Source organism: Apodemus sylvaticus, chromosome 20, assembly GCF_947179515.1.
Source record: "Apodemus sylvaticus chromosome 20, mApoSyl1.1, whole genome shotgun sequence".
NCBI lineage: Eukaryota > Metazoa > Chordata > Mammalia > Rodentia > Muridae > Apodemus > Apodemus sylvaticus.
In genome coordinates, this window is record NC_067491.1 from 55146122 (window position 1) to 55173142 (window position 27021).

Here is a 27021-nt window from a genome sequence, read left to right on the forward strand (position 1 = left end):
CCATCAACAAATTACAATTTAAACTATGTGGTCCCTCTTTACCACTCTAGGGCCTGTAACCAACCTGTGTAACTCACCATCCTACAGTTTTATGCACATTTATGACCCTATTATCCAGGATAGTCAAGATAAGAAAAATCACACAAGTGTCATCATTAGATGGATGAACGACTAAAAGGAGATATATATTCTGCCAAAGCAACTGTGAGATTCACTCATTTAATGTATTGTTTGAATATGTTTTCTCTGACATCCATAATGATTCATGAAAAAATCCAATTCACATTAATTCAGAGACTCTGTATTAGGCAATGATTTTCTACATGCTAACCAAACAAAGGTTCTTTTTATCGGCAAAGGTTTTTTTTTTTAAATAAGAGTGAATATTGAAACTAGATATGAAATTACCCAGCAATAGAAACAAGTCTGGAGGAAATCCCCATTCTGAATAAAGAAATATTTCATTAGAAGGCAATAAAGATAGGAATTGAATTACAAAGTGATCAAGTTTTCTGAACTCAATTTGTTTGTAAACATCTGTATCATAATGGGTATTGGACTGGGTGGCTGTTGAGTCACTATAAGTCATAAATTTTCTGGAAATTTCATGGTGACCTTCTCACCTCTCATCTTATTGTGGAAACTCTAATGAAATCTACTAGAATGATGTTCTCCAGCTCCATCCATTTGTCCAAGAATTTCATGAATTCATTGTTTTTTAATGGCTGAATAGTACTTCATTGTGTATATATACCACATTCTTTGTATCCAATCCTCCGTTGAGGGACATATGGGTTCTTTCCAGCTTCTGGCTATTTTAAATAGGGCTGCTATGAACATAGTGGAGCTTGTTTCCTTATTACATGCTGTGGAATCCTCTGGGTATATGCCCAGGAGTGGTAAAGCAGGGTCCTCTGGAAGCATCATCCCCAGTTTTCTGAGGAACTGCCAGAACCAGACTGATTTCCAGAGTGGTGGAAAATCACTGGTTGTACCAGCTTGCAGTCCCACCAGCAGTGGAGGAGTGTCCCTCTTTCTCCACATCCTCGCCAACACTTGCTATCTCCTGAGTTTTTAATCTTAGCCATTCTGGGTGGTGTGAGGTGAAATTTCAGGGTTGTTTTGATTTGCATTTCCCTAATATCTAATGATGTTGAACATTTATTAAGGTGCTTCTAAGCCATCTGAAGTTCTTCAGGTGAAAATTCTTGTTTAGCTCTGTACCGCATTTTTTAATAAGGTTATTTGGTTTTCTGGGGTGTAACTTCTTGAGTTCTTTGTATATATTGGATATTAGCCCTCTGTCAGATGTAGGGTTGGTGAAGATCTTTTCCCAATTTGTTGGTTGCCTATTTGTCCTTTTGACAGTGTCCTTTGCCTTACAAAAACTTTCTAATTTTACGAGGTTCCATTTGTCTAGAATCTTTGAAAATGTTATTCACACAAATGGATGTTGACACAGGCTGGGGACCAATGTTGCTCAAGAGAATATTGTCCTTGGGGCATTCATGTCATGGACATGGAAGAAATTATGGCACCCAGAGCTGGAGTGCATGGCCTTCATAACATGTTTTCTTACTAGTCTTGAAAAATATTGCAGACCTCATATCCAGATCCCGAGGCCAGAATAGTTCAGATGTATCTAGGGAGTATGACACAATATTGTATAAGGGAACTAGGGGATATAAATGTGTCCTCCTCCACCAAGTCATTCACAGTCATAAAAGAGGCACAGAGGTGTGTGTGTTATGTCTGCCTGCACGAGGAACTGTTTTTACATCTGCTCAGTCTTAGATACTGGAAGACATGAGGGAGCAGTGTGCTCTCATTGTGTCCTTATTGCTTCTGAAGTTTTCTCTCATCTTGTGCGGTTTGACAGACATCAGCTGCTTTTGGAGAATAAAGTACAATGCAGATGATGATGGAGATATGAGAACTGACTGTTACTTTTTTCTTTTCCTGTCTCCAGAATTTGTAGAGGAAGATTTTTATAACACTCTCATTGATTTTAGGTAAATCATTACCTTCTCCACTTCCTGCCTAAATGTCATGAATAAAAAAACTGTTATGTTCTTTCCTCTGAAATTATAAACTACAGAAAATTTTCTCTCTTTAAAATCATTATTTTAATATTTTCAAATGCATTTCATTGTAGTGTGTATTTGTTATATTAGACGCCAGTTCACTGAGATATAAGGTAAGAGAGCCTGACTCCTCATGAATCTCCTTATGTTGAGTGTTGTCATTGCACAGTGTCTGATGATCTGACATGAAAACAGAATCCACACCACTGGCACGAGATTAGTATAAAGAGCCTGCATCACAGTATCTTCACGTTTCTGGAAAGGATTCCCTAATTGTATTTTTTGAGTCACTGAGATGCACTATCATATCATCTGCAAAAAAAGATACTTTGACTTCATTCTTTCCATCATTTATCTCCTTGATTTATTGTCTTATTTCTCTAGTTAAAACTTCAAGTAGTATAATGCATAAATATTATAGAAGTGAGAAGCATTGTCTTGTTCCTGATTTTACTGGAATTGCTTTGTGATTCCACTTAACATGATGTTGGCTAAAGGCTTAGTCTAATTTGGCTTTATTATTTTTTACATATGTCCCTTATTTCCATAATTGCTCTAAAACATTTATGAGAAAATGTGTTAAATTTTATAAAATAATTTTTAGCATGAGCTGATTATGTTTTTTTTTAGTTTGTTTATATGGTGGATTGCATTGATGTATATTTGGGTCTTCAGAATAAAAGTTTCCAATTTTCTCAGGAACTGCCAGACTGATTTGCAGACTGATTTTACTAGCTTGTAGTCCCACTAGCAATGGAGAAGTATTCCTGTTTCTCCACATCCTTGCCAGCATCTGCTGTCACCTGAGTTTTTGAACTTAGCCATTCTGACTGGTATGGGGTGGAATCTTAAGGTTGTTTGGATTTGCATTACCCAGATGACTAAAGATGTTGAACATTTCTTTAGGTGCTTCTCAGTCATTTGGGATTCTTTAGCTGTGAATTCTCTGTTTAGCTCTGTACCCCATTTTTAAAAATTGGGTTACATGGTTCTCTGGAATCTAACTTCTTGAGTTCTTTGTTTATTTTGGATATTAGCCCTCTATCAGAAGTAGGATTGGTAGAGATCTTTTTCCAATCTGTGGCTTGCCATTTTGTCCTATTGACAGTGTCCTTTGCCTTACAGAATCTTTGCAATTTTATGAGGTCCTGTTTGTTGATTGTTGATCAGATTGTTGATTGGTGTTCTGTTCAGGAACTTTTCCCCTGTCCCATGTGCTGGAGGCTCTTCTTCACTTTCTTTTGGATTAAATTTGGTGTATCTGTTTGTATGTTTTACCTTCATTTTGATTAAAGTATAAAAAAGTCTTTAATTTCTTTTTTTATTTCTCTCTTGACTAAGTTATCATGGAGTAGAGTATTGTTCAGCTTCCATGTGTATATGGGCTTTCTGTTGTTTTTGTTATTATTGACAACCAGCCTTAGTTAGTGGTGATTTGATAGGATGCATGAGATTATTTCAATCTTGTATATGTTGAGGTCTGTTTTGTGACCAATTATTTAGTTCATTTTGGAGAAGGTACCATACGGTACTAAAAGAAGGTATATTCTATTATTTAGGATGAAATGTATAGATATTTGTTAAATCCACTTGGTTCATAATTTCTGGTAGTTTCACTGTGTCTCTGTTTAGTTTTTGTTTCCACGATCTTTCCTTTGATGAAAGTGGGCTGTAGAAATCTCCCACTATTATTGTGTGAGGTAAAATGTGTGCTTTGAACTTTAGTAAAGTTTCTTTTATGAATGTGGGTGCCCTTATATTTGGAGCATAGATGGTCAGAATTTTCCTTTGATGAATGGGTAGATTTTTCCTTTGATAGATATGAAGTGTCCTTCCTTATCTTTTTTTGATGACTTTTGGTTGAAATTCAATTTTATCTGATATTAGAATGGCTTCTCCAGCTTGTTTCATGGGACCATTTGTTTGGAACATTGTTTTTTAGCCCTCTACTCTGAGCTAGTGTTTGTGTTTGACACTGAGGTGCATTTTCTGAAAGCAACAAAATGCTGGGTCCTGTTTAAGTATCCAGTCTGTTAGTCTATGCCTTTTTATTAGGGAAGTGAGTCCATTGATGTTAAGAGATAATATGGAACAGTGATTGTTGCTTCCTGTTACTTTTGATGTTATTTTTAAGTTTGTGTTACTATCTCCTTTTGGGTTTGTTGAAAGAATCTTACTTTCTTACTTTTTCTAGGGTGTAGTTTCTCTCCTTGTATTTGTGTTTTTCATCTATTATCCTTGGTAGGGCTGGATTTGTGGAAAAGATATTGTGTAAATTTGATTTTGTCATGGAATATCTAGGCTTTATCATCTATGGTAATTGAGAGTTTTGCAGGGTATAGTAGATTTCGTATGCATTTGTGTTCTCTGAGGTCTGTATGCAATCTGCCCAGCATCTTCTAGCTTTTATAGTCTCTGGTCAGAAGTCAGGTGTAATTCTGATAGGACTGCCTTTATATATTACTTGACATTTCCCCTTATTCATTTTAATATTCTTTCTGGGTTTTGTGCATATGGTGCTTTTAATATTATGTTATGGGAGGATGTTCTTTTCTAGTACAATCCATTTGGAATTCTGTAGGCTTCTTTTATGTTCATGTGCATCTCTTTCTTTAGGTTAGGGAAGTTTTCTTCTATAATTTTGTTGAAGATATTTACTGGCCCTTCAAGCTGGGAATGGCTATTCTCTTCTATACCTATTATCCTTAGGTTTGGTCTTCTCATTGTGTCCTGGATCTCCTGGATGTTTTGGGTTAGGAGCTTTTGGCATTTTGCATTTTCTTTGACTGCTGTGTCAATGTTTTCTATGGTATCTCCTGTGCCTGAGATTCTCTCTTCTATCTCTTGTATTCTGTTGGTGATGCTTGTATTTCTTTATTGTTTCTATTTCCATTTTTAGATTGTGGATGGTTTTGTTCAATTCATTTACCTGGTACATTTTGTTTTCCTTCAATTCTTTAAGGGATTTTTGTGATTTCTCTTTAAGGGCTTCTCTACCTGTGACCTGTGTTCTCATGTATTTCTTTAAGGGTGTAATTTTTTTATTGTTATTTTTTTATTCGATATAATTTATTTACATTTCAAATGATTTCCCCTTTTCTAGCCCCCCCCCCTCCCCGAAAGTCCTGTAAGCCCCCTTCTCTTCCCCTGTCCTCCCTCCCACCCCTTCCCAGTTCCCCGTTCTGGTTTTGCCAAATACTGTTTCACTGAGTCTTTCCAGAACCAGGGATTAAGGGTGTAATTTATGTCCTTCTTAAAGTCCTCTATCAGCACCATGAGATGTGATTTTATTTATTTATTTTTCATTGGCTATTTTATTTATTTACATTTCAAATAAAAATTCCTTTCCTTGTTTCCCCACTGAAAGCCCTCTATCCAATCCATCCTCCCAAGGCTCACCAACCCACCCACTTCTGCTTCCCTGTCCTGGTATTCCCCTATACCAGATATGATTTTAAGTCAGAGTTTTGCTTTTCTGGTGTGTTGGGGTATCCAGGGATCACTGTGGTGGGAGAACTGGGTTCTGATGATGTTGAGTAGCCTTGGTTTCTATTGTTTAGGTACTTCTCCTTCCCTCTCTCCATCTGGTTATCTCTGGTGTTAGCTGTTCTTCTTGTCTCTGACTGTGGCTTGTCCCTCTTGCAAGCCTCTGTGTCAGTGCTCCTTGGAGACCAGCTATCTCTGAGAGGAATCTGAGTATGAAGTGCTGTGGTACAGAGTCAGCTCTGGGGTTCAGAGAGAAACCAGAGGGATCCTGTCCTCAGCTGTTCCTTGGTACCTGTGTACTGATGGCTCTGGGAGGATGCCTCTTGGGCCAGGAATTTGAAGAGAAGTGGTGGTCTTACCTGTGCTCGTTGGTGTGTCAGTTCTCCTGGGAGGCCAGGTGTTCCATGCTTGTATTTGTGTGTGTAGTGCTGTGACACAGGATCAGCTCTGGGTGTAGACAGAAACTGGAAGTCTCCTGTCCCAGGCTGCTCCTAGGTTCCTGTGTCCTGATGGTTCTTGGTGGGTTCCTCTGAGCAGCAGTGGTAGTTTTTCCTCAGTTCACAGGCTCGTCTGCACTCCTTCTCTCCAGGTGCTATTTGGGTATGGAGCCCTGTGTTAGAGGATCAGCTCAGGGACTGATGGAAACCCCTGTCTACTCTTTCTTGGTGTATTTACTTCTTTTTTTCTAGAGATTTCAGGTGTTCTTTTAAATTGCTAGTATGAGAGCTGTCTAATTTCTTTGTGAAGGCATTTAGTGATGTCAACTTTTCTCTTAGCAGTGCTTTCATTTTTACCCATAAGTTTGGGTATTTTGTGCTTTAATTTTCATTGAATTTTTGAAACTCTTTCATTTATTTTTTTCTTTGATAAATTTGTCAATGAGTATAAACTTACTTAATTTCTATGAGTTTGTGTGCTTTCTGCTGTTTCTGTCCACCTTTAATTCATGGTGTTCTGATAAGATGCAAAGTTTTTTTTTGTTTGTTTGTTTTTTTGTTTTTTTGTTTTTTTGTTTTTTGTTTTTGTTTTTTTTTTGTTTTTTTTTTTTTTTTTTGATCTTCTGGTATCTGCTGAGGCTTGATTTGTCATGGAGTTCTGTTCAGATTTGGTCTTCTAATAGTGTATTATGATGCTAAATACTAGCTCCCAAGGCCTGGTTGTCCTACAGGGATGAAAGAATCCTAAAGTAGACCCAAGGGATTCTAGGTAACCTTGCCTCCTAATTTAGACCTGGCTGGTGAATAAGGATACTTATAGCAGAAGAGAGATAGGCCAGATTTGAGTTCCTGGGTTTGGGGGTGTAAAGAGAAATCATGAGAAGAATAGCGAGAAGGTGTTGAGAGGACAATGTTACATGGTGTAGGACTGAAATTGACCATGAATGCCAGTCATTTGGATCTAAGATATGCCCAGATGGAACATGATTATTGATGGGAAAGTAAATTCTAACAGTTTAGAGCGTAGATATCCTCCCAGATCTAGTGGTATAAACAGTTATTGTAAAACTAAAGGTGTGTGTCTTTCATCTGGGAACTGAATGCTCAAAGGCTGCATAGAACTCCCCCAGCTCGATATTAAATATGAACTACAACAAATTCCCAAAACATTGTGGGGGCAAGAACTCACATTTACACTTGATCTTAGCCAAAAGGCTGAGAAGCTATTAAGAACTCACATTTAACAAAATTGATTTCAGATACTCCAATTAAAATGTGTGCTGTCTCTTTAAGACTAGGAAGATGGGGAGAAATAGTTCATTTGAAAGGTTGGGTTTTTCCTAAGTCTTGTGAGGTGGTAAGGGAGAGTCTGGGAATATTATGTATGCTGGTTTGGTACACATGATTCCAGGAGGTGATTCCTGGCGTCGAAGAGTAGACTAAAATACAGCTATGTCTCCAACCCCAAACCGATTGGCAAATGTCAGAACTCATAAGCTATAAATTGTCAGACTCAAAAGTCAGCCTGGGCTCTTCCATGGTGCTGCTGTGTTGCTGTAGAGATTCAGCCAAATCCTGCAAATGTGGAAAGCCCTAGCTGTGCAGTGAGGCAGGCAAAGTCCTGCTGCGCAGAGAGCAGAGAGTGGGGCTTCATACATCCTGCAGTCAAAAGAATGATAGAGAATAACCTGAATTAAGGTGTCAATGCTACCTTAATCAGCTGGTTTCCTTGAACGTGGGCTCCCATGTGGAAACTGGTGACCGCTCAGTCTAGCAAATGGCACATGGCTCAAGTCAAAAACCCTCAGCGAATGAAAGGCAATTTGAATGAAGTCAAATAACAAGAAAAATATTAAATTAATTTATACAAAGAACGGGGTATGTAGGATATTTATCCACATAGATTTTAATTTCCAAAGAAGGATTGAATGGAAATTGATATAAATATTTTGAAGCATACATAGACAATAAATTAATAAATGAATATATAAATAAATAAGGAAATGAATAAATAAATAAATAAGGAAATAAATCCAGGCCTTCCATCTGAATACTTGGGAGACCACGGCAGAGACAGGTAGGTTCCTTGTGTGTTCGAGGCTTGCCTAGCCTACAGAAAAAATTCAAATCAGTCTGGCCAATGCAAAGGAACTCTGTCTCAATAAATCATATTAATTGTTTTATATTATCAAAATGAAGGTACTCATAAGTGAAATGATTATAATTGTATGGTGTATTCCCTTTTCATCAGAACAAAATAGCGTAGGCCTTTAAAAAAGGTGTGTGGGTAGCAGGTACTGCTGGATTGAATCAATCTATACTTTTTGTGACATCAGATTGCTGAACCAGGGATATGCTGTCTGGAAGAGAGGCTCTACATTTTTGTTAACAGTAAAGAAGAAAAAGGCTTTGGAATTTTTCCAAAGTAACAAAGATCAGATTTGATAAATGGAGATACCTTGAAGATCTCAGTTGCAGACAGGAGAAAATTAAAAGGACCAAATGCACTAGTAATGTATAGTACTAATAAACCCTCTTTTGAAACCACTCTGAAATATATATGTACCCAGCCAGAACTTCTACTAATATGTCCAATAAATGTTGTTGGCTACAAAATTCTCATAACTAATTACAAATAGTCTTTTCATATGAATGGAGTTTTGAATCCACGCAGTTTGAATATATGATCAAACTAATCTCTGAAGAAAAGACAGTTGTGATTCAAGCCACATTTTTTTTATTTTTCTCTAGAATGAGAATTGAAAGACCAATATATAGCAAACTGGATGTCTTATGTTGTGTTCTAGTTCATGGATGGAATTCAGAGATCAAGCAAGCACTTTATGAATTTTCATTAACTCAAAATATCTCATATAAGAGTCATCTATTTTGATGAATTCTGAAAATAATTTCAGCTTTAAAGATCTCTTCTTCTATGCCTTTATATTAGGGCAGATAGAATTTAAGCAGAAATATTTAGGGGATATGGTGTAAATATTACTTCAATTGATTTGAATATTTCATGTCTGCAACATCCTCCATAATGCTACTGTGCTTTTTTTTAGAATACCAACATGGAAATATGAGTTTATTCTTATACTGCTTTTTGCTACTGATGAGATTAACAGGAACCCCTACCTTTTACCCAACATGTCTTTGATATTTACCTTCCCTGTTGACATGTGTTTTGATACACTGGAAATAATTGATGAAATAAATTTACCACAAAAAAATAAAAAAATTCCAAATTATGTGTGTAACTTGCCTGGATGTGACATAGGTCTTACAGGACCATCATGGACTATATCTTTAAAACTGGAACTCTTTTCCAGTTATCCAAAGGTGAGGCTCTCTGGGAAAAGAAGAGTTAACAGTTGGTCTGTGCCAATCCCAGGTTCCCACGGAGAATGAATGGGCAGCATGGGTCTGGATGTGCTTGTCTTTATATTCTAAAGTATTAAGGAATCAGATATTGACAGGACAGTAACATTTATATCACAAGAATGAATGAACTGGAAAAATAAGCAAAAGTTTTATTGAATATTCAGATAAATATTATATTCAGATAAATATTATAGAATCCAATAGGAATAATACAGAACATTTACAGGGTAAACTTATCGTCCTTTGGAGGAGTTCTGGAAGGTAAGTAACACAACTCATAGCTGAGAATGGACTTCCAGCCAATCATATTACTCACATTGGTTCCTCTGTTCTTAATCCTTCAGATTTTCTTTGGACCATTTCATCCTATCCTGAGTGACAATGTCCGATTTCCCCATGTCTACCAGATAGCACACAAGGATACATGTTTACCTCATGCCATGGTCTCTTTAATGGTTTATTTTACATGGAACTGGATAGGGTTGCTCATTTTGGATAATGACCAGGGAACTCAGTTTCTCTTGGATTTAAGAGAAGAGATGCATAGAAATGGAGTCTGTTTAGCCTTTGTGAATGTGATCCCTGATAGCGTGCAAACATACATGACCAGGACTGAAATATATGATACTCGAATCATAACATCTTCAGCAAAGGTTGTTATCATTTATGGTGAAATGAATTCTACCCTAGAAGCCAGCTTCAGAAGATGGGTATATTTAGGTGTACAGAGAATCTGGGTCACCACCTCACAATGGGATGTCATCACACGTAAAAGAGATTTCAACCTTGATGCCTTCCATGGCACTGTCACTTTTGCACAGCATCATGTTGAGATATCTAAATTTAGAAACTTTATGGAAACAATGAACACTTCTAAATACCCAGTAGATATTTCTCAAATGAGACAGAAGTGGAATTCTTTTAATTGTTCAGGTTCCAATACCAACTATAGCTCAATGAATCATTATTCTTTCAACACTTCATTGGAATGGTTATCCCAGCATAATTTTGATATGGTCCTGAGTGAAGAAGGTTACAATTTATACAATGCTGTGTATGCTGTGGCCCACACTTACCATGAAGCCATTCTTCAACAAGTAGAGTCTCAGGAAACAGAAAAATCCATTGGAATATTCTATGATTGTCAGAAGGTAAGGTATCTTGCTTTCTATAATACTTAAATTATGTTATTTTTAAATGGCTCCAGAAATGCTGCTATAAATTTCGCCGAGACTTCTCCCAATACCAGGATTTATATAACTTAAAACTCCCTAATGTAAACTTTGGGGATAAATAGATTGAACAACACTAACATTCAATGTATGACAACATTTTTGTATGAAGATTAGTTACTTTTGTCAGAATATTTCTCATTATTTTGCCAAATTAGTTTAATATTTGAAATAGTAACTGGAATTTTTATCATAAAATCTTCAAGTGACAACTAGCATTTCTCTTAACAAATAGAATTCACATTGGTCAAAGTCATGCATAATTATTTTATGAAATGTCAATTAATCATATTCACAATTATATGGACTTTGTTTTTATTAAATTTATTTTTTATATCTGTGCTGTATTTACAAGAGTTTAAAACCCGCTGTCTTCCTGTTAACAACTCCCAGAACCTTCACTCTTTCTGAATTTTATGACTTCTGACTCTTTTCATGTAATTAATAAATGTTCACATCTCTGTCATTATGTTACTCAATAGTTCAAAAACATTTGTTCTGTCAATTTCTGTCATAAAATATACATGAAGCTGTTTTTTTTTTTTACCTGTGAGATATCTTGTGTTCCATTAGGTAGGACACCTTCAATACAGTTGCTTTCCTGTAATATATTACAAATTATTGGACATTCACAGTGTCACTTTGCCTTAGTGAGTTGGCATATGTAATCATCTAATGATGCATCTCATTTAGATTGCTTCATTGCTGAAAAAGAGGGTATTTACTAATCCTGTCGGAGAACTGGTGAACATGAATCTAAGAGAAAACCTGTGTGCAGAATATGAGATTTTCAACATTTGGAATTTTCCTCAAGGCTTTGGACTAAAGATGAAAATAGGAGGTTACTTCCCTTATTTCCCAAAGAGTCAACAACTGCACATATCTGAAGACTTGAAGTGGGCCATGGGAGAAACACCGGTGTGTACACTGTAATTTTTATTCTTTTCTGCATGTTCATTTTATAAAATTTTGTGGCACTGGGTCATGGGTTAGTGGTAGAGAACAACTTCATGTCTTGTGACAGAGTCAAGCACCCACATATAATCGTTTACAAATTGCTGTAAATCTAGATATTGGAGATCCAGTGGCTCTGGCTTCCTTGGAATATCCCAGGAAGCAAAAACATGTATAAAAACTTGAAAATATCGTAAAGATGTTTAGCCTAATAAATTTTGTAGTAAGACTAGTAAGTGCTCTTAACGATTGAACCATCTCTCTAGTGTCCCAAATATTTCCTTGCTTTGTCAGCCACGGGGACGTTGAAGCAATGGCACCTCTGAGGCAATGAGCATGCCAAGAGTATTTTGAGTCAACCAGCTTGACATGGGAAAGAAATGATTTTAAGACCAGTGCACACAATATTTAAGATGAATCTAGAGTGCCTTATGATGGCAGAAAGTAAAACCTGCCATCATATTTAACAAAATAACAAACATTTAACAAAATAACAGTGAGGTTATGTAAAAAAGAAATAGTATACATATATGAATAAAACTGCATTTAACAATATATTATAATATATAGCATATTATATATTTATATAATAGAAATATATTTAAAAACATCTACAATATGCTATAAATAATATTTATATACTGTACAATTATATATAATATATGCATTATTTATACTATATTAATATAAATTAGTTATATAATATATAATTAATAATATAATACATATTAATATAATATATATTACAACATATATATTCAGTTCTGTTTCCTTAGAGAACTCTGACTACACTATGTAACGAAATCTTTGAACTAGTTGCTAAGCATTCAATAAACTAGAATTGATTTAAGGAATAAAATCTCTTAAATGAAAAGTATACTCCTACACACAGAGTTATTTTTCTTATCAGTATATAGCTTTAGAAAAGATGCCATCAAACCACATAACCCTAAACTATTTTGACACTGATGGAGATATGGGTAACTATTTTTATATTCCCAACTCTTCTTCCATGGTTCTACAGACCACAGTAAACTAATATATTCTGCATAGCATTTGAGTTTCTCTTTTCTTGTACACACTCTATTGCTGTTCTTATTAAGCAAGATTATTTGCAATTATATATCTGTCCCTATTTTACTTTTTTTCATAGCAATCTCTGACCTCCCACCTGGTCCCCACCTCACAGTAGTCTTTCGTTCCATTCTGCATCCCCTTCTTCTCTGAGAGGGTGGGCACCCCTTGGGTACCCCCCACACTCTGGTGTGTCCAGTTTCCTCACAGTTATGGGTATTCTTTTCCACTGAGGATAGACATGGCATCCCTTTTGGGAATGGATTCCACAGATAGGCAGCAGCTTTAGAGTCAGCCTTTGCTCCAGTTGTTGGCTTGTAGCCAACTATCAGAATGAGCATGGGAACCCCAATGGAAGAGTTAGGGGAAGGAATGAGGGAGCTGAAGGAATTTGCAACACCATAAACAACAGTATCAACCAACCAGACCCCTGAGAGCTCCCAGGGACTAAATCACCAACCAAAGAGTTCACATGGCGGAACCCATAGCTTCAGGTGCATATGTAGCAGAGGATGGCCTTATGTGGCATCAGTGGGAGGGGAGGCCCTTGGTCCTGGGAAGGCTTGATGCCCCAGTTTAGGGGAATGCTACTTGAGTGAAGTGGGAGTGGGTGGGTGAGCACCCTCATAGAATTGGGGGAAGGGGGAATGGGATAGGGAATTCGTGGACAGAAAACCAGGGAATGGGATAACATTTGAAATGTAAATAAATAATACATTAAAAAATTGCAAAAATTAGCCCAGAAGCCCTGAATACCCAAGGCACAAATTGCATAACAAATGACTCCCATGTAGAAGTATGGAGAGGGACCTGATCCTGGAAAGGATTGATCTAGCATGGGAAGGGAATATAAGGACAGAGAAAAAGGAGGGAGGTGATTGGAGAAGGGATGGAGAGAAGAAGGTTTATGGGACATATGGGGAGGGGGGATCTGGGAAAGGGGAAATCATTTGGAATGTAAACAAAGAATATAGAAAATAAAAATATTTAAAAAATTGCAAAAATAGTTTCAAAATATTAATATTATAATTATATAACATGCAGAAATATCACACAAAAATTGGTTCGATGTTTTCTTTATATTTTTATTATTTTATTGATTTACATTTCAAATGTTGGCCCCTTCCTGGTCCTTCCTCCATACGCACACAACCTCATACCCATTCCCATTCACCTCTAAGTAGTGTTCCCCCACCAACTCCCACATATCCCTCTAGCATCTCTCTTTTATGGGGCATCAAGCCTCCACAGGACCAAGTACATCCCAACCCACTGAGGACAGAGAAGGCAGACTTCTGCTACATATGTAGTGGGGTCATAGACAAGTCCACATAGACTCTTTCATTGATGGCTTAGTACCTGAGAGTTCTGAGGTGTCCAGTGATACTAATGTTCTTCCTATGAGGTTACAATCCCATTTTACTCCTTTAGTCATTACCCTAACTCTTCCATTGGCTCAGTCCAATGATTGTCTGTAAGTTTCTACATATGTCTTAATCAGGTGCTGGTTGACCCTTCCAGAGAACAGCCATGCCCAGCTCCTGTCTGCAAGCACATCATGGCATTAGCAATAGTGTTGGGGTTTGGTGCCTGCCCATGTAATGGACCCCACTTGGTCTGGTCTCTGGATGGCCTTTCGTTCAGTATTTGCTTCATTTTTTGTCCCTTCATTTCCTTTAGACAGGAATAGTTCTGAATTAAAAATTTTGAGATGGGTGCATGGTCCAATTCCTCAATTGAGGGCCATTTCAAAGTACAGGTGGTATCTGCAGGTTCCATATTCCCACTGTTGGGAATTTGGGCTAATGTTATCTCCACTGGGTCCTGGGATCCTCTCACATTCCTGGTTGCTGGCACTTTCTAATTGATACCCCATCTCCCATCCCACACCCTGTATAGTTCTATGATTCTCTAGACCCTCTGCACTTCTCTCCTTTCTGCATGTATACATGATTCTGCCCTCAATTTCACTTCTGCCTATCATACCTCTCCCACCAAGATCACTTATCCCTCTGCTTCCCATGATTATTTTGCTCCCCCTTCTAAGTTGAACTGAGGCATCCACACTTGAGCCTTCCTTCTTGTTAAGCTTCATATGGTCTGTGAATTGAATCCTGGAACATTTTGGCTAATATCCACTTATCAGTGAGTAAATACCATGAATGACCTTTTGGGTCTAGGTTACCTCACTCAGGATGATATTTTCTAGTTTTATTCATTTGCCTGCAAAATTTGTGAAGTCTTCATTTTTAATAGCTGAGTAGTGTTCCATTGTGTAAATATACCACATTTTCTGTATCAGTTCTTTGGTTGAAGGCCATCAGTGTTGTTTCCAGCTTCTAGTCATTGTAAATAAAGATGCTACCGACATAGTTTAGTATGTGTCCTTGTGACATGGTGAGGCATCTTTTGGGTATATGCCCAGGAGTAGTATAACTGAGTCTTAAGGTAGTACTATTTTCAATTTTTTGGAGAACCTTGAGGTTAACTTCAATAGTAGTTGCATTAGTTTGCAATCTCACTAGCAATGGAGGAGTTTTTCTCCTTCATATCTTTGCCAGCATCTTCCATTATCTGAGTTTTTAATCTTACTCATTCAGATTGTTGTAAGGGAGAATTTCCATTTTGATTTGCATTTCCCCAATGACTTAGGATGTTGAGCACATCTTTATGTGCTTCTTGGCCATTAGAGATTCTCAGTTGAGAATTCTCTGTTTAGCTCTGTACCCCATGTTTTAATTAGGTTATTTGGTTTGTTGGTGTCTAACTTTTCAAGTTCTTTATATACTTACATATTAGCCCTCTGTCCGATTTAGAGTTAGGGAAGATCTTTTCACAATCAGCACACTGCCATTTTGTCCTACTGACAGTGTCATTTGCTTTACCAAAGCTTTTTTTTTTCCATGAAGTCCTGTTAGTCAATTGTTGATCTTAGGCCTGAGCCATTGGTGTTCTGTTCTGGAAAAGTTCCTCTGTGCCAATGAGTTTGAGGCTATTCCCATTATCTGTTCTGTTGTATTCAGAACAGATATCTGGTTTTATGTGCATGTCCCTGATGCACTGGAACTTGACCTTTGTACAAGGAAATAATTATAGATCAATTTGCCTCTTTTACTTGCAGACTGCCACTTACGCCAGCAGCACCATTCTTTGAAGATGCTTTCTTTCCCCACTATATGGTTTGGCTTCCTTGTCAAAGATCAAGTATCAATAGGTGTCCAACTTTATTTCTTGGTCTTTGATTCTATTCCATTGATCCACATGTCTGTCTCTACCTAAACCATGTGCTCTTTATCACCATAGGTCTGTATTACAGCTTGAGGTCAAGGATGGTGATTCCCGCAGTTCTTTTATTGTTGAGAATGGTTTTCACTGTCCTGTTTTTTCTTTTTTGTTATTCTCTATGAAGTTGGCAATTGCTGTTTCTATCTCTGTGAAGAATTGAGTTAGGATTATGATGGGGATTATATTGACTCTGTAGATTTGTTTTGTTTTAGTAAGAAGGTCATTTAATTATATGATCCTGCTGATCCATGAGCATGGGAGATCTTTCCATCTTCTGAGGTCGTCTTTGATTTCTTACTTGAGACACTTGAAATTCTTGTCATACAGTTCTTTCATTTGCGTTTTTAGAGTTACACCAACATATTTTATATTATTTGTGTCTACTTTGAAGGATATCACTTCCTTACTTTCTTTCTCATTCTGTTTATCACTTATATAAAGGAGGGCTACTCAGTTATTTGAGTTAGTTTTATGTTCTGCCATTTTGTTGAAGTTGTTTATAAGCTGTATCATTTCTCTGGTGGAATTTTGGGCATTGCTTATGCATATTGTCATATCTCCTACACATAGTGATACCTTCACCTTTTACTCTGCAATTTTTATCCCCTTGATCTCCTTTTATTGTCTAATTGCTGTAGCTAGAACTTTGAGTAGTATATTGAATAAATAGGGAGCGAGTGGGCAGCTTTGTCTTGTTTCCAATTTTAGTAAGAGTGCTTAGGTGTTCTCTCCATTTAATTGGATGTTGCCTATTGGTTTGCTGTATATTGATTTTTATTATGTTTCCAAAGTGCCTTGCATTCCTGATTTCTCCAAGACTTTTAAAATGAAGGGGTGTTGTATTTTGTCAAAGACTTTTTTCAGCATCTAATGAGATGACCCTGTGATTTTATTCTTTGATTTTAGCTAGTGGATAACATTGATCGAGTACTGTATATTTTCCAGTTCCAACCATTTGCCTAAAATTTTCATGAATTCATTGTTTTTAATTGCTGAGTAGTTTTCCATTGTGTAAATATACCACATTTTCTGTGTCCATTCCTTCATTGAGGGACATCTGGGTTCTTTCCAGCTTTGGTTATTATAAATAAGGCTGCTATGAACATAGTGGAGCATGTGTCCTTATTGGATGCTGGGGAATCCTCTGGGTATATACCCAGGGTCCACTGGAAGTGTCATCCCCAGTTTTCTGAGGAACCGCTAGACTGATTTCCAGAGTGGTTGTACCAGCCTGCAATCCCACCAGCAGTGGAGAAGTGTTCCTCTTTCTGCACATCCTTGCCCACCCCTGCTGTCTCCTGAGTTTTTAATCTTTGCCATTCTGACTGGTGTGAGATGAAATCTCAAAGTTGTTTTGATTTGCCTTCCCTTAATGATTAATGATGTTGAACATTTCTTAAGGTGCTTCTCAGCCATTTGAAATTCTTCAGGTGGAAGTTCTTTGTTTAACTCTGTACCTCACTTTTAATAGGGTTATTTGGCTCTCTGGAGTCTAACTTCTTGAGTTCTTTGTACTGGATATTAGACCTCTATCACATGTAGGATTGGTAAAAATCTTTTCCCAATCATCTTTTGGTTGTTGTTTTGTGTTGATAGTATCCTTTGCCTTACAGAAGCTTTGCAATTTCATGAGGTTCCATTTGTCAATTCTTGATCTTACAGCAGAAGCTATTGGTGTTCTAATCAGGAACTTTTCCCCTGTGCCCATGTATTCCAAACTCTTCTCCACTTTCTCTTCTATTAGATTCAGCATATCTAGCTTTATGTGGATGTCCTTGATCCACTTGGATGTGAGCTTTGTACAGGTAGATAAGAATGGATAAATTTGCATCATTCTACATGTTGACTGTTAGGTGAACCAGCACCATTTGTTGAAAATGCTGTCTTTTTTCCACTGGATGGTTTTTGCTCCTTTGTCAAAGTTCAAGTGACCATAGGTATGTGGGTTCATTTCTGGGTCTTCAATCTATTCCACTGATCTTCCTGCCTGTCTCTGTACCAATACCATATGGCTTTTATCACTATTGCTTTCTGGTAGAGCTTGAGGTCAGGGATGGTGATTCTTCCAGAACTACTTCTAGTGTTGAGAATCATTTTTCTATCCTTGGTTTTCTGTTATTCCAGATGAATTTGAGAGTTGCTCTTTCTAACTCTATGAAGAATTGAGTTGGAATTTTGATGGTTATTGCATTGAATCTGTAGATTGCTTTAGGCAAGATGGACATTTTTACTATATTAATCCTGCCAATACATGAGCATGGGAGATCTTTCCATCTTCTGAGATCTTCAATTTCTTTCTTCAGATAATTGAAGTTCTTGTCATACAGATCTTTCACTTGCTTGCTTAGAGTCACACAAAGATACTTTATATTATATGTGACTGTTATAAATGGTGTCATTTCTTTAATTTCTTTCTTAGCCTCTTTATCCTTTGAGTATAGGAAGGATACTGATTTGTTTGAGTTAATTTTATATCCAGCCACTTTGCTGAAGTTGTTTATCAGGTTTACATGTTCTCTGGTGGAATTTTTGGGCTCATTTAATTATACTATCCTATCATCTGCAAATAGTGATACTCTGACTTCTCCCTTTCCAATCTAAAATCCTTTGATCTCCTTTAGTTCTCTAATTGCTCTGGTTAGGAATTCGAGTAATATATTGAACAGGAGGGGAGAGAGTGGAAAGCCTTTGCTTCTATTGATGTTGATATATATATATTTTTAAATTTATTGATATATTTATTTACATTTCAAATGATTTCCCCTTTTCTGGACCCCCACTCCCGAAAGTCCCATCAGTCCCCTTCCCTCCTCCTGTTTTCCCACCCAACCCTTCCCACTTCCCTGCTCTGATTTTGTTCTATACTGCTTCACTGAGTCTTTCCAGAACAAGGGGCCACTCCTCCGTTCTTCTTGTACCTCATTTGATGTGTGGATTATGTTTTGGGTATTCCAGTTTTCTAGGTTAATATCCACTTATTAGTGAGTGCATACCATGATTCATCTTTTGAGTCTGGGTTACCTCACTTAGTATGATGTTCTCTAGCTCCATCCATTTGCCTAAGAATTTCGTGAATTCATTGTTTCTAATGGCTGAATAGTACTCCATTGTGTAGATATACCACATTTTTTGCATCCACTCTTCTGTTGAGAAGTCAGGTGTAATTCTAATAGGTTTACCTTCATATTTTACTTTTCATTTTTCCTTGCTGCTTTTAATACACTCTTTTTTATTCTGAACATTTTGTGTTTTAGTTATTATATGGTTGAAGAGATTCTTTTTTTTGGCCAATTCTATTTTGTGTTCTGTAGGTTTCTTGTATGTTTATAGCCTTCACTTTCTTTAGATAAGTGGTGTTTCCTTCTATGATTTTTGAAGATATTTTATGTACCTTTGAACTGAGAATTTTTTACCAGATTATATTTCTATTATTCACGTAGCAGTGTGGAATAGAAGATGGAGCTGGATTTCTCAGGTGGGCGCAGGCCTCCCAGGCAGAGCTATGGGCTAGGCAGTAAGGTATTAGTTGAAGATTGCAGATAAAAGTATGGACCAAAAAAAGGTGGCGTTCTAAAAAGATGAAGTAGGCATAGAGATCTGGGTTTGCTGCACTCCTGGCAGGCAGAGGATTGGGGTATGGGTGTCTCACCTGGCTGTTCCCTGTGAGAGCAGACCTCCTGAGGGGCAGGCAGAGCTGTGGGCTGGGGAGAATGGTACCAATCCTGATTGCAAGTAGAGGTGTGGGCCAGAAGGAAGATGGAGCCACCATGTAATTTTTTTAGTGAAACATTTTTGTATATCTTAGCCTTTCATTGTAACTTTAATTTTTTTATGTCTCTAAGAGTCTCTAGCCACCTGCTCTAAGATTATACACTGAACAAACCCTTCACTATTCCATCCCACATTTTATTCAACAAATGTTCGTTTTCCCTTTTTGATTTCTAAACTTTTCAAACATAAAATTTTTCTACTAAGTAATCTGTGTGAATCATTTGAATTTAAGAAGAAACAAATTTTAATCTCTTCATCCAAACATTTATACTTGGGATGTGAAAGTACTTTCATACTATTTTATGGCCTTTAATTTAATTGCAGGTTTATACGAAATACTCAGAGACCTGAATTTGGCAAATAATGCATGAAACTAGAAGATTATTATCACACAAATTTTACTCTCTTAATTATTATTTTGATGCTCTGGACAGTCACCATGACTAAGGCAACTCTTATAAGAAAAACATTTAATTGGGGCTGGCTTACAGGTTCAGAAGTTCAGCTCATTATCATCAAGGGGGAAAGCATCACAGCATCCAGTCAGGCATGATGTAGGAAGAGCTAAGACTTTTACATCTTGTGCCGAAGGCAAACAGGAGAAGACTGGCTTCCTGGGAGCTAGTATGAAGGTCATAAAGCCCATGCCCACAATGACACACTTCCTCCAGCAAGGCCACACCTACTCCCACAAGGCCTCACCTTCTAATACTGCCATTCCCTGGGCCAAGAATTTAAAGACATCATAAGTACCAATACATATTTTATTTACATCAGGTTCCCACATCTACATGCAGTGTGATCTGTACCCCTGGATTCAGGAAATTTCATCAGGAACAGACAGCAGACTGCTGCTTTGATTGTGTTCAGTGCCCAGAGAATGAGGTATCCAATGACACAGGTATGTGTTTGTGTGCAGAATAATTTGTTGATATTTTCTCTTTTGCAAAATAGAAATTTAAATGAGTCTAATGGAAACTGGAGATATAAGACACATGTTTCAATATAATCATTTTACTTATATCAAGAATATTCTGAACCCTGGAAGGAACATACACTGTCCTCCATAAACACACAATTTGTTCATATTATGTTGGTTACATAGTTTATATTTTCCAAAGAATATTTAATGGAAATATTTTAGCTATTATTCTGTCAGAAAAATTTGTACGTAGTATTGCTATACATACGTCTACTTGTCCTTGACTCTATGCACAATTTAAATTGACAACATGAATAGTACACTGTCTTGTTATCCTAAAAACCAAATTGGTTCCTGAGAGAGACCAGAGGCTCAGGCTCTTATTATTATTTAATGAAATGTATTTAAGATGTGAGCTCCTTGTAGAAGAGAAGCACTTACTATGACAGAATTAGGGTAAGTGTATAAAACCCAAAAATTCACACAAAGATGTGGTAGTGTTATTCTGCGACCTACTGAGAGATAGCGGAAAGATTTGTAAGATGTATTTTGTTGCTTCACATATAGCTTGGTATATGTAGTTGAGAACAATTAAAGGGTTTCCCTCAACTAGTGGAAACTGAGGAAATACATCTGATTTGATGATTGTCTTCTGAATTTCAAATATATGCAAAAAATATATGTGTTCCGATATTGACATGCAAAAATCAACCACAGTACAATCATGCAATCATGCACATAATTATTCACCTAAGTATATTTTAGTTGAAAAATAACTACATCCCCTTCCATTTCTCTATTCAGCACCAACGATTAACCCTGCTTGAAACTGTTATATATGTCTCCTCTGTTCTCAGATTAGTAGCAAAAGGACACTATAGAGATACACTATATATACATTAATTAAGAATAAAGTTAATCAAGGGGATAAGAATGGATCGATTTGCATTCTTCTGCATGCTGTCAGTTGCACCAGCACGATTTGAAAGGCTGTCTTTTTCCACTGGATGTTTTTAGTTTCTTTGTCAAAGATCAAGTGACCATAGCTGTGTGGGTTCATTTTTGTGTCTTCAGTCTATTCCATTGATCTGCCTGCCTGTCACTGTACCATGACCATTCACTTTTTACCAGTTTTGCTCTGTAGTTTTGCTTGAGACCCAGGATTCTGATTCCCCCAGTTCTTATATCCTGGTTTTTTGTTATTCCCCATGAAGTTGAGAATTGCTCTTTCTAACTCTATGAAGAAGTAAGTTGGGATTTTGATGGGGATTGCATTGAATCTGTAGATTGTTTGTGGCAAGATGGCTGTTTTTATTATATTAATCCCGCCAATCACAAGTTTGGAGGTCTTTCTATCTTCCGAGGGCTTCTTCAATTTCTTTCTTCAGAGGCTTGAAGTTCTTGTCATACAGATGTTTCACTTGTTTGCTTAGAGTCACACCAATATACTTCATATTGTTTGAGACAATTGTAAAGGGTACATTTCCCAATTCTCTTTCTCAGCCTGTTTATCTTTTGAGTATAGGAATACTACTGATTTGTTTGAGATAATTTTATATCCAGCCATTTTGATGAAGTTGTTAATCAACTGTAGAATTTCTCTGGTAAAGTTTTTGGGGTCACTTAAGTGTTCTATCATATCATCTGCAAATAGTGATACTTTGATTTCTTCCTTTCCAATCTGTATCACTTTGACCTCCTTTTGTTGCCCAATTGTTCTAGCCTTAACTTGAAGTACTATATTGAATAGATATGGAGAAAGAGGGCAGCTATTCCCTGATCTTAGTGGCATTGCTTCAAGTTTCTCTCTACTTAGTTTGATGTTGGCTATTGGTTTGCTGTATATTGCTTTTACTATTTTTAGATATGGGTGTTGAATTCCTGATCTTTCCATGACTTTTATCATGAAGGGATGCTGAATTTTGTCAAATGGGTTTTCAGCATCTAATCAAATGATCATGTGTTTTTTATGACCATTGAGTTTGTTTATGTAGTGGATTACATTGATGGATTTCCATATGTTGAACCATTCTTGCATCCCTGGGATGAAGCCTACATGATTGTGGTGAAAGATTGTATTGATGTGTTCTTGGATTTAGTTGGCATGAATTTTTTTGAGTATTTTTGCACAGATATATTCATAAGTGAAATTGTTCTGAAGATCTCTTTCTTTGTTGGATCTTCATATGGTTTTGGTATCAGCATAATTGTGACTTGATTGAATGAGTTGTGTAGTGTTTCTTCTCTTTATTTTTTGTGGTATATTTCGAAGACTGTTCATACTAGTTCTTTGTTCTACTAGAATTCTGCACTTAAACCTTCTGGTCCTGTGCTATCTGTGCTAGAGCATCTTTTTGGGTATGTGTCCAGAAGTGGTATAGTTGTGTCTTCAGGTTGAACTATTTCCAACTTTTTAAAGAACCATAAAGTTGTTTTTTAGAGCAGTTGTACAGGTTTGCTGGAGTGTTCACTTTTCTCCATATCTGGGGCCTGCATGTGCTATCACTTGAGTTTTTTATCTTAGCCATTCTGATTGCTGTAAAGTGAAATCTCATGGTTGTTTTGTGCTGCATTACCCTGATGGATTAGCATATTGAACATTTCTGTAAGAGCTTCTCAGCCATTCAAGACTCCTGTCTTGAAAATTCTATTGAGGCCTGCAACCCAATTTTAATAGGGTTATTTGGTTCTCTGGAGTCTAAATTTTTGAGTTCTTTGTATATTTTGGATAATAACCCTTGTTCAGGGCAGATCTTTTCCCAATATGCAGGATGTTCTTTTCTCCCATTGATGGTATCCTTTGCCTTACCAAAGGCTTTCCGTTTTTTTATGAAGTCCCACTTATCAATTATTGAACTTAGACTCTGAGACGTTGGTGTTCTGTTCAGGAAAATTTCTCCTGTGCCAATAATGTGTTCAAGGCTATTTCCCCACTTTCTCTTCCATTAGATTTAGTGTTTCTGGTTTTATTTTCTTGTCGTTGACACATTTGTACTTGAGTTATGTGCAGGATGATAAATATGGATTGATTTCCAATTTTCTACATGCGAATCACAAGTTAGACCATCACTACTTTTTGAAGATGTTTTCTTTTTCCACTTTATGGTTTTGAATTCTTTGTCAAAGATCAAGTGTATATTCCTGTGGGGATTTATTTCTGGGTCTTTGATTCTATGCCATACATTGACCTGTCTGTCTCTGTATCAATAGCATGTGATCTTTATCACCATTTCTCTGTAGTACACTTGCAAGACAGGGATGGTGATCACCCCAGAAGTTCTTTTATTTTGCAGAATTTTTGAGATTATCATGCAATTTTTATTTTCCATATGAAGTTTAGCATTGCTCTTCCCATGTCTTTGAAGTGTCGTGTTGGAATTTTGGTGGGTATTGCATTGAACATACAGATTGCTTTTGGTCACATGGTTATTTTCACTGTTAATCCTACTGCTCAGTAACCAGGCTACAGTTACTGGTTTTGTTTCTCTAATTTATTTCTCAGCAACTAAACATTTCTACAAACGAAGGCTACTGACTGGTTTGAGTGTAATTTTATATCCGCCACTTTGATGAAGTTGTTCGTTAGCTTTAGAAGTTCTCTTGTAGAATTTTGGGGATCCCTTATACATATGATCATTCTGCAAATAGTAACACCTTGACTTCTTCCTTTCCAATTTTTATCCCATTGATCTCCATTTGTTGTCTAATTGTTCTAGCAATAATTTCAAATAGTATATTTCAAAGATAGGGAGAGAGATAGTGAGCATCCTTGTCTTACCCCTGATTTTAATATGATCACTTCACCATTCTCTCCATTCAATTTGATGTTGCCTGTTGTCTCTGTGTATAAAATTTTTATTATGTTTACACATGGATCATGAATTTCTGATCTCTTCAAAACTTTATTCACTTATTTATTATTTATTTTTCTTTTTCATTATTTTCAAGTTAAAATATATAATTATTGTATTTTATGCTCATTATTGTTTTGCCTGCATGTATGTCTATGTGAGTATATCAGATCCACTCTAATAGGAATTAAAGGAATTTGTGAGCTCCCACAATGCATCCGGGACTTGAACCCTGGTCCTCTGGAGGAGCTGTCAATGAATGCTCTTTACTGCTGAGCCATTTTTTCTGGAATTCACTCCCTTTTAAGCTTTTTTGAAAAAAATCAAACAAATGAAATTTATTTTAAAATATACAACTCAGTATTGACATTTTTTGTCTTTGTTTTTTAAGTATGTTTCTTGTATGAAACAGAATGATGGAACCTCTTTACATAACCCAGCCTCTCAGCCTGTGTCTATTTATTGGGGAGTTGAGTATGCGGATGTTTTTAGAGAAGGCATGTTTCTAGAGAGGTAACTGAGAGTTTTATACAGCATCTCCAGGCAGCAGGATTTAAAAAAAAACATTGGATTGTTGGAGGTTTTAAAATCTCATAGCCTACGCTTATTGGCCCACTTTCTTCAAGTAGGACACAGCTTCTAGTTCTTTCAAATTTTGGTACTCAATAAATAATAAATAATAATAATAAATAATAAATAACAAGCAGATAAATATGACACCATGTGTGTCATTCTCATTCAAACAACCCCATGTAACCTCCTTTTGGTGTCTTACAGTTTTTGTCATTCCATAACAAAAAATGAAGTTATTCTAGCTTCATAAGTACTCATGATGTACCAGTTTCAAAACTTTAAAATAAAAATCAGAAAGATTATACATTTCAACATTTAATGTCCAAGAAATTCACCAATTTGTGATCTTTTAAATTATGATTTTTAAAAACTTTTATCAATATCAGAGATAATTCTTAAAAGTAAGTGTCTTCTCTCTTTATCTTGAAAGTGGTATGTTACACTACCAGGGACAAACTGCTCCAGAGCAGCATGATCTTACTGTTCCCTACAACATCAAACAAGAGAATTGTTGCTGAACAACAAAATGTTTATTGTGATATCCTCTGATTAATACAGATACTAAATGATTGAGTGTATAATGAGGAAATTTATTAAGGTTTCTTGTTAATGTTCTCCAGCAGATCTGGAACAGTGTGTGAGCTGTCTACCTGATGAGTATGCCAACACAGAGCACACACACTGCCTGAAAAGGCATCTCTCCTATCTGGCCTATGAAGACCCACTGGGAATGGCTCTTGCTTGCATGTCCCTGTGTTTCTCTGTACTTGCAAGTCTTGTATTTGGTACTTTTGTGAAATACAGTGACACTCCCATTGTGAAGGCCAACAACCGCAATCTCAGTTACATCCTACTAATCTCCATCACACTCTGTTTCCTCTGCTCATTGCTTTTTATTGGGCATCCTAACATGGGTACCTGCATCCTGCAGCAGATCACATTTGGTGTCTTTTTTACAGTGGCTTTATCTACTGTCTTGGCCAAGACAATTACTGTGGTTCTGGCTTTCAAGATTACTACTCCAAGAAGAAGAATGAGATCAATGTTGATATCAGGGGCACCTAACTTTGTCATTCCCCTCTGTACCCTGCTCCAACTTGTTCTTTGTGGAATATGGCTAGAAATATCACCTCCTTTTATTGATACAGATGCACAGTCTGAACATGGGAAGATTATCATTGTGTGCAACAAAGGCTCAGTCATTGCATTCCACCTTGTGCTGTCATATTTGGGATCCTTGGCTCTGGGAAGCTTCACTGTGGCTTTCTTGGCCAGGAATCTGCCTGATAGATTCAATGAAGCCAAATTCCTAACCTTCAGCATGCTGGTGTTCTGCAGTGTGTGGGTCACCTTCCTTCCTGTCTACCATAGCACCAAAGGGAAGGACATGGTGGCTGTGGAGGTCTTCTCCATTTTGGCTTCCAGTGCAGGGCTTTTAGTCTGCATCTTTGTTCCAAAGTGTTATGTTATTTTGATAAGGCCAGATTCAAACTGTCTTCAAAATTACAGGAATAAATTACAATACTAAAACTTGCATAGTGTTACATTTTAGAATTATACTTAAAATATTTATTTTCCCGAGAATAACCACCTCTTCCATTTTTGGATTTATTTTGTTGCCTGTAATACTTTTGTAGCCTTGAGTCGTTTTGATATTCCCCCCATGCAGTTTAGCATGTTCTTTTATGTCTTTCTGGTTTACCTCACATTTTGGGGACATGTGGGTCAGATTGTATATTATACCTTCTATTTCTTAAAAACATATTCTCACAACAAGCTTTATAATCCATTGGCCCTCAAGATATTCCCGTTCTAGAGAAAGCATTCATTCACCTGTACAAGGAGATGCTCAGTTCCACAGATGGGTAGGAACCAGACTCAGCTGAGCTAAATGACTCAGACATTGCCCCCTGTACTGTAAGTAAATGGCCATTACACCAAGTGGAAGGAGTGTCTCTTAGCTCTTAG

The 27021-nt window shown here is 36.8% G+C and overlaps 1 protein-coding gene across 1 annotated transcript; it reads left to right on the forward strand.

Moving 5' to 3' along the window:
• The first annotated feature begins 1806 nt into the window (after window positions 1-1806).
• Window positions 1807-26581, forward strand: LOC127670567 (vomeronasal type-2 receptor 116-like). Its single transcript, XM_052165070.1, has 6 exons — window positions 1807-2012; window positions 9073-9373; window positions 9736-10542; window positions 11317-11541; window positions 20485-20608; window positions 25677-26581. Exons 1-6 carry the CDS (start codon window positions 1807-1809, stop codon window positions 26579-26581), a joined length of 2568 nt encoding a protein of 855 aa, XP_052021030.1.
• Window positions 26582-27021: the final 440 nt, after the last annotated feature.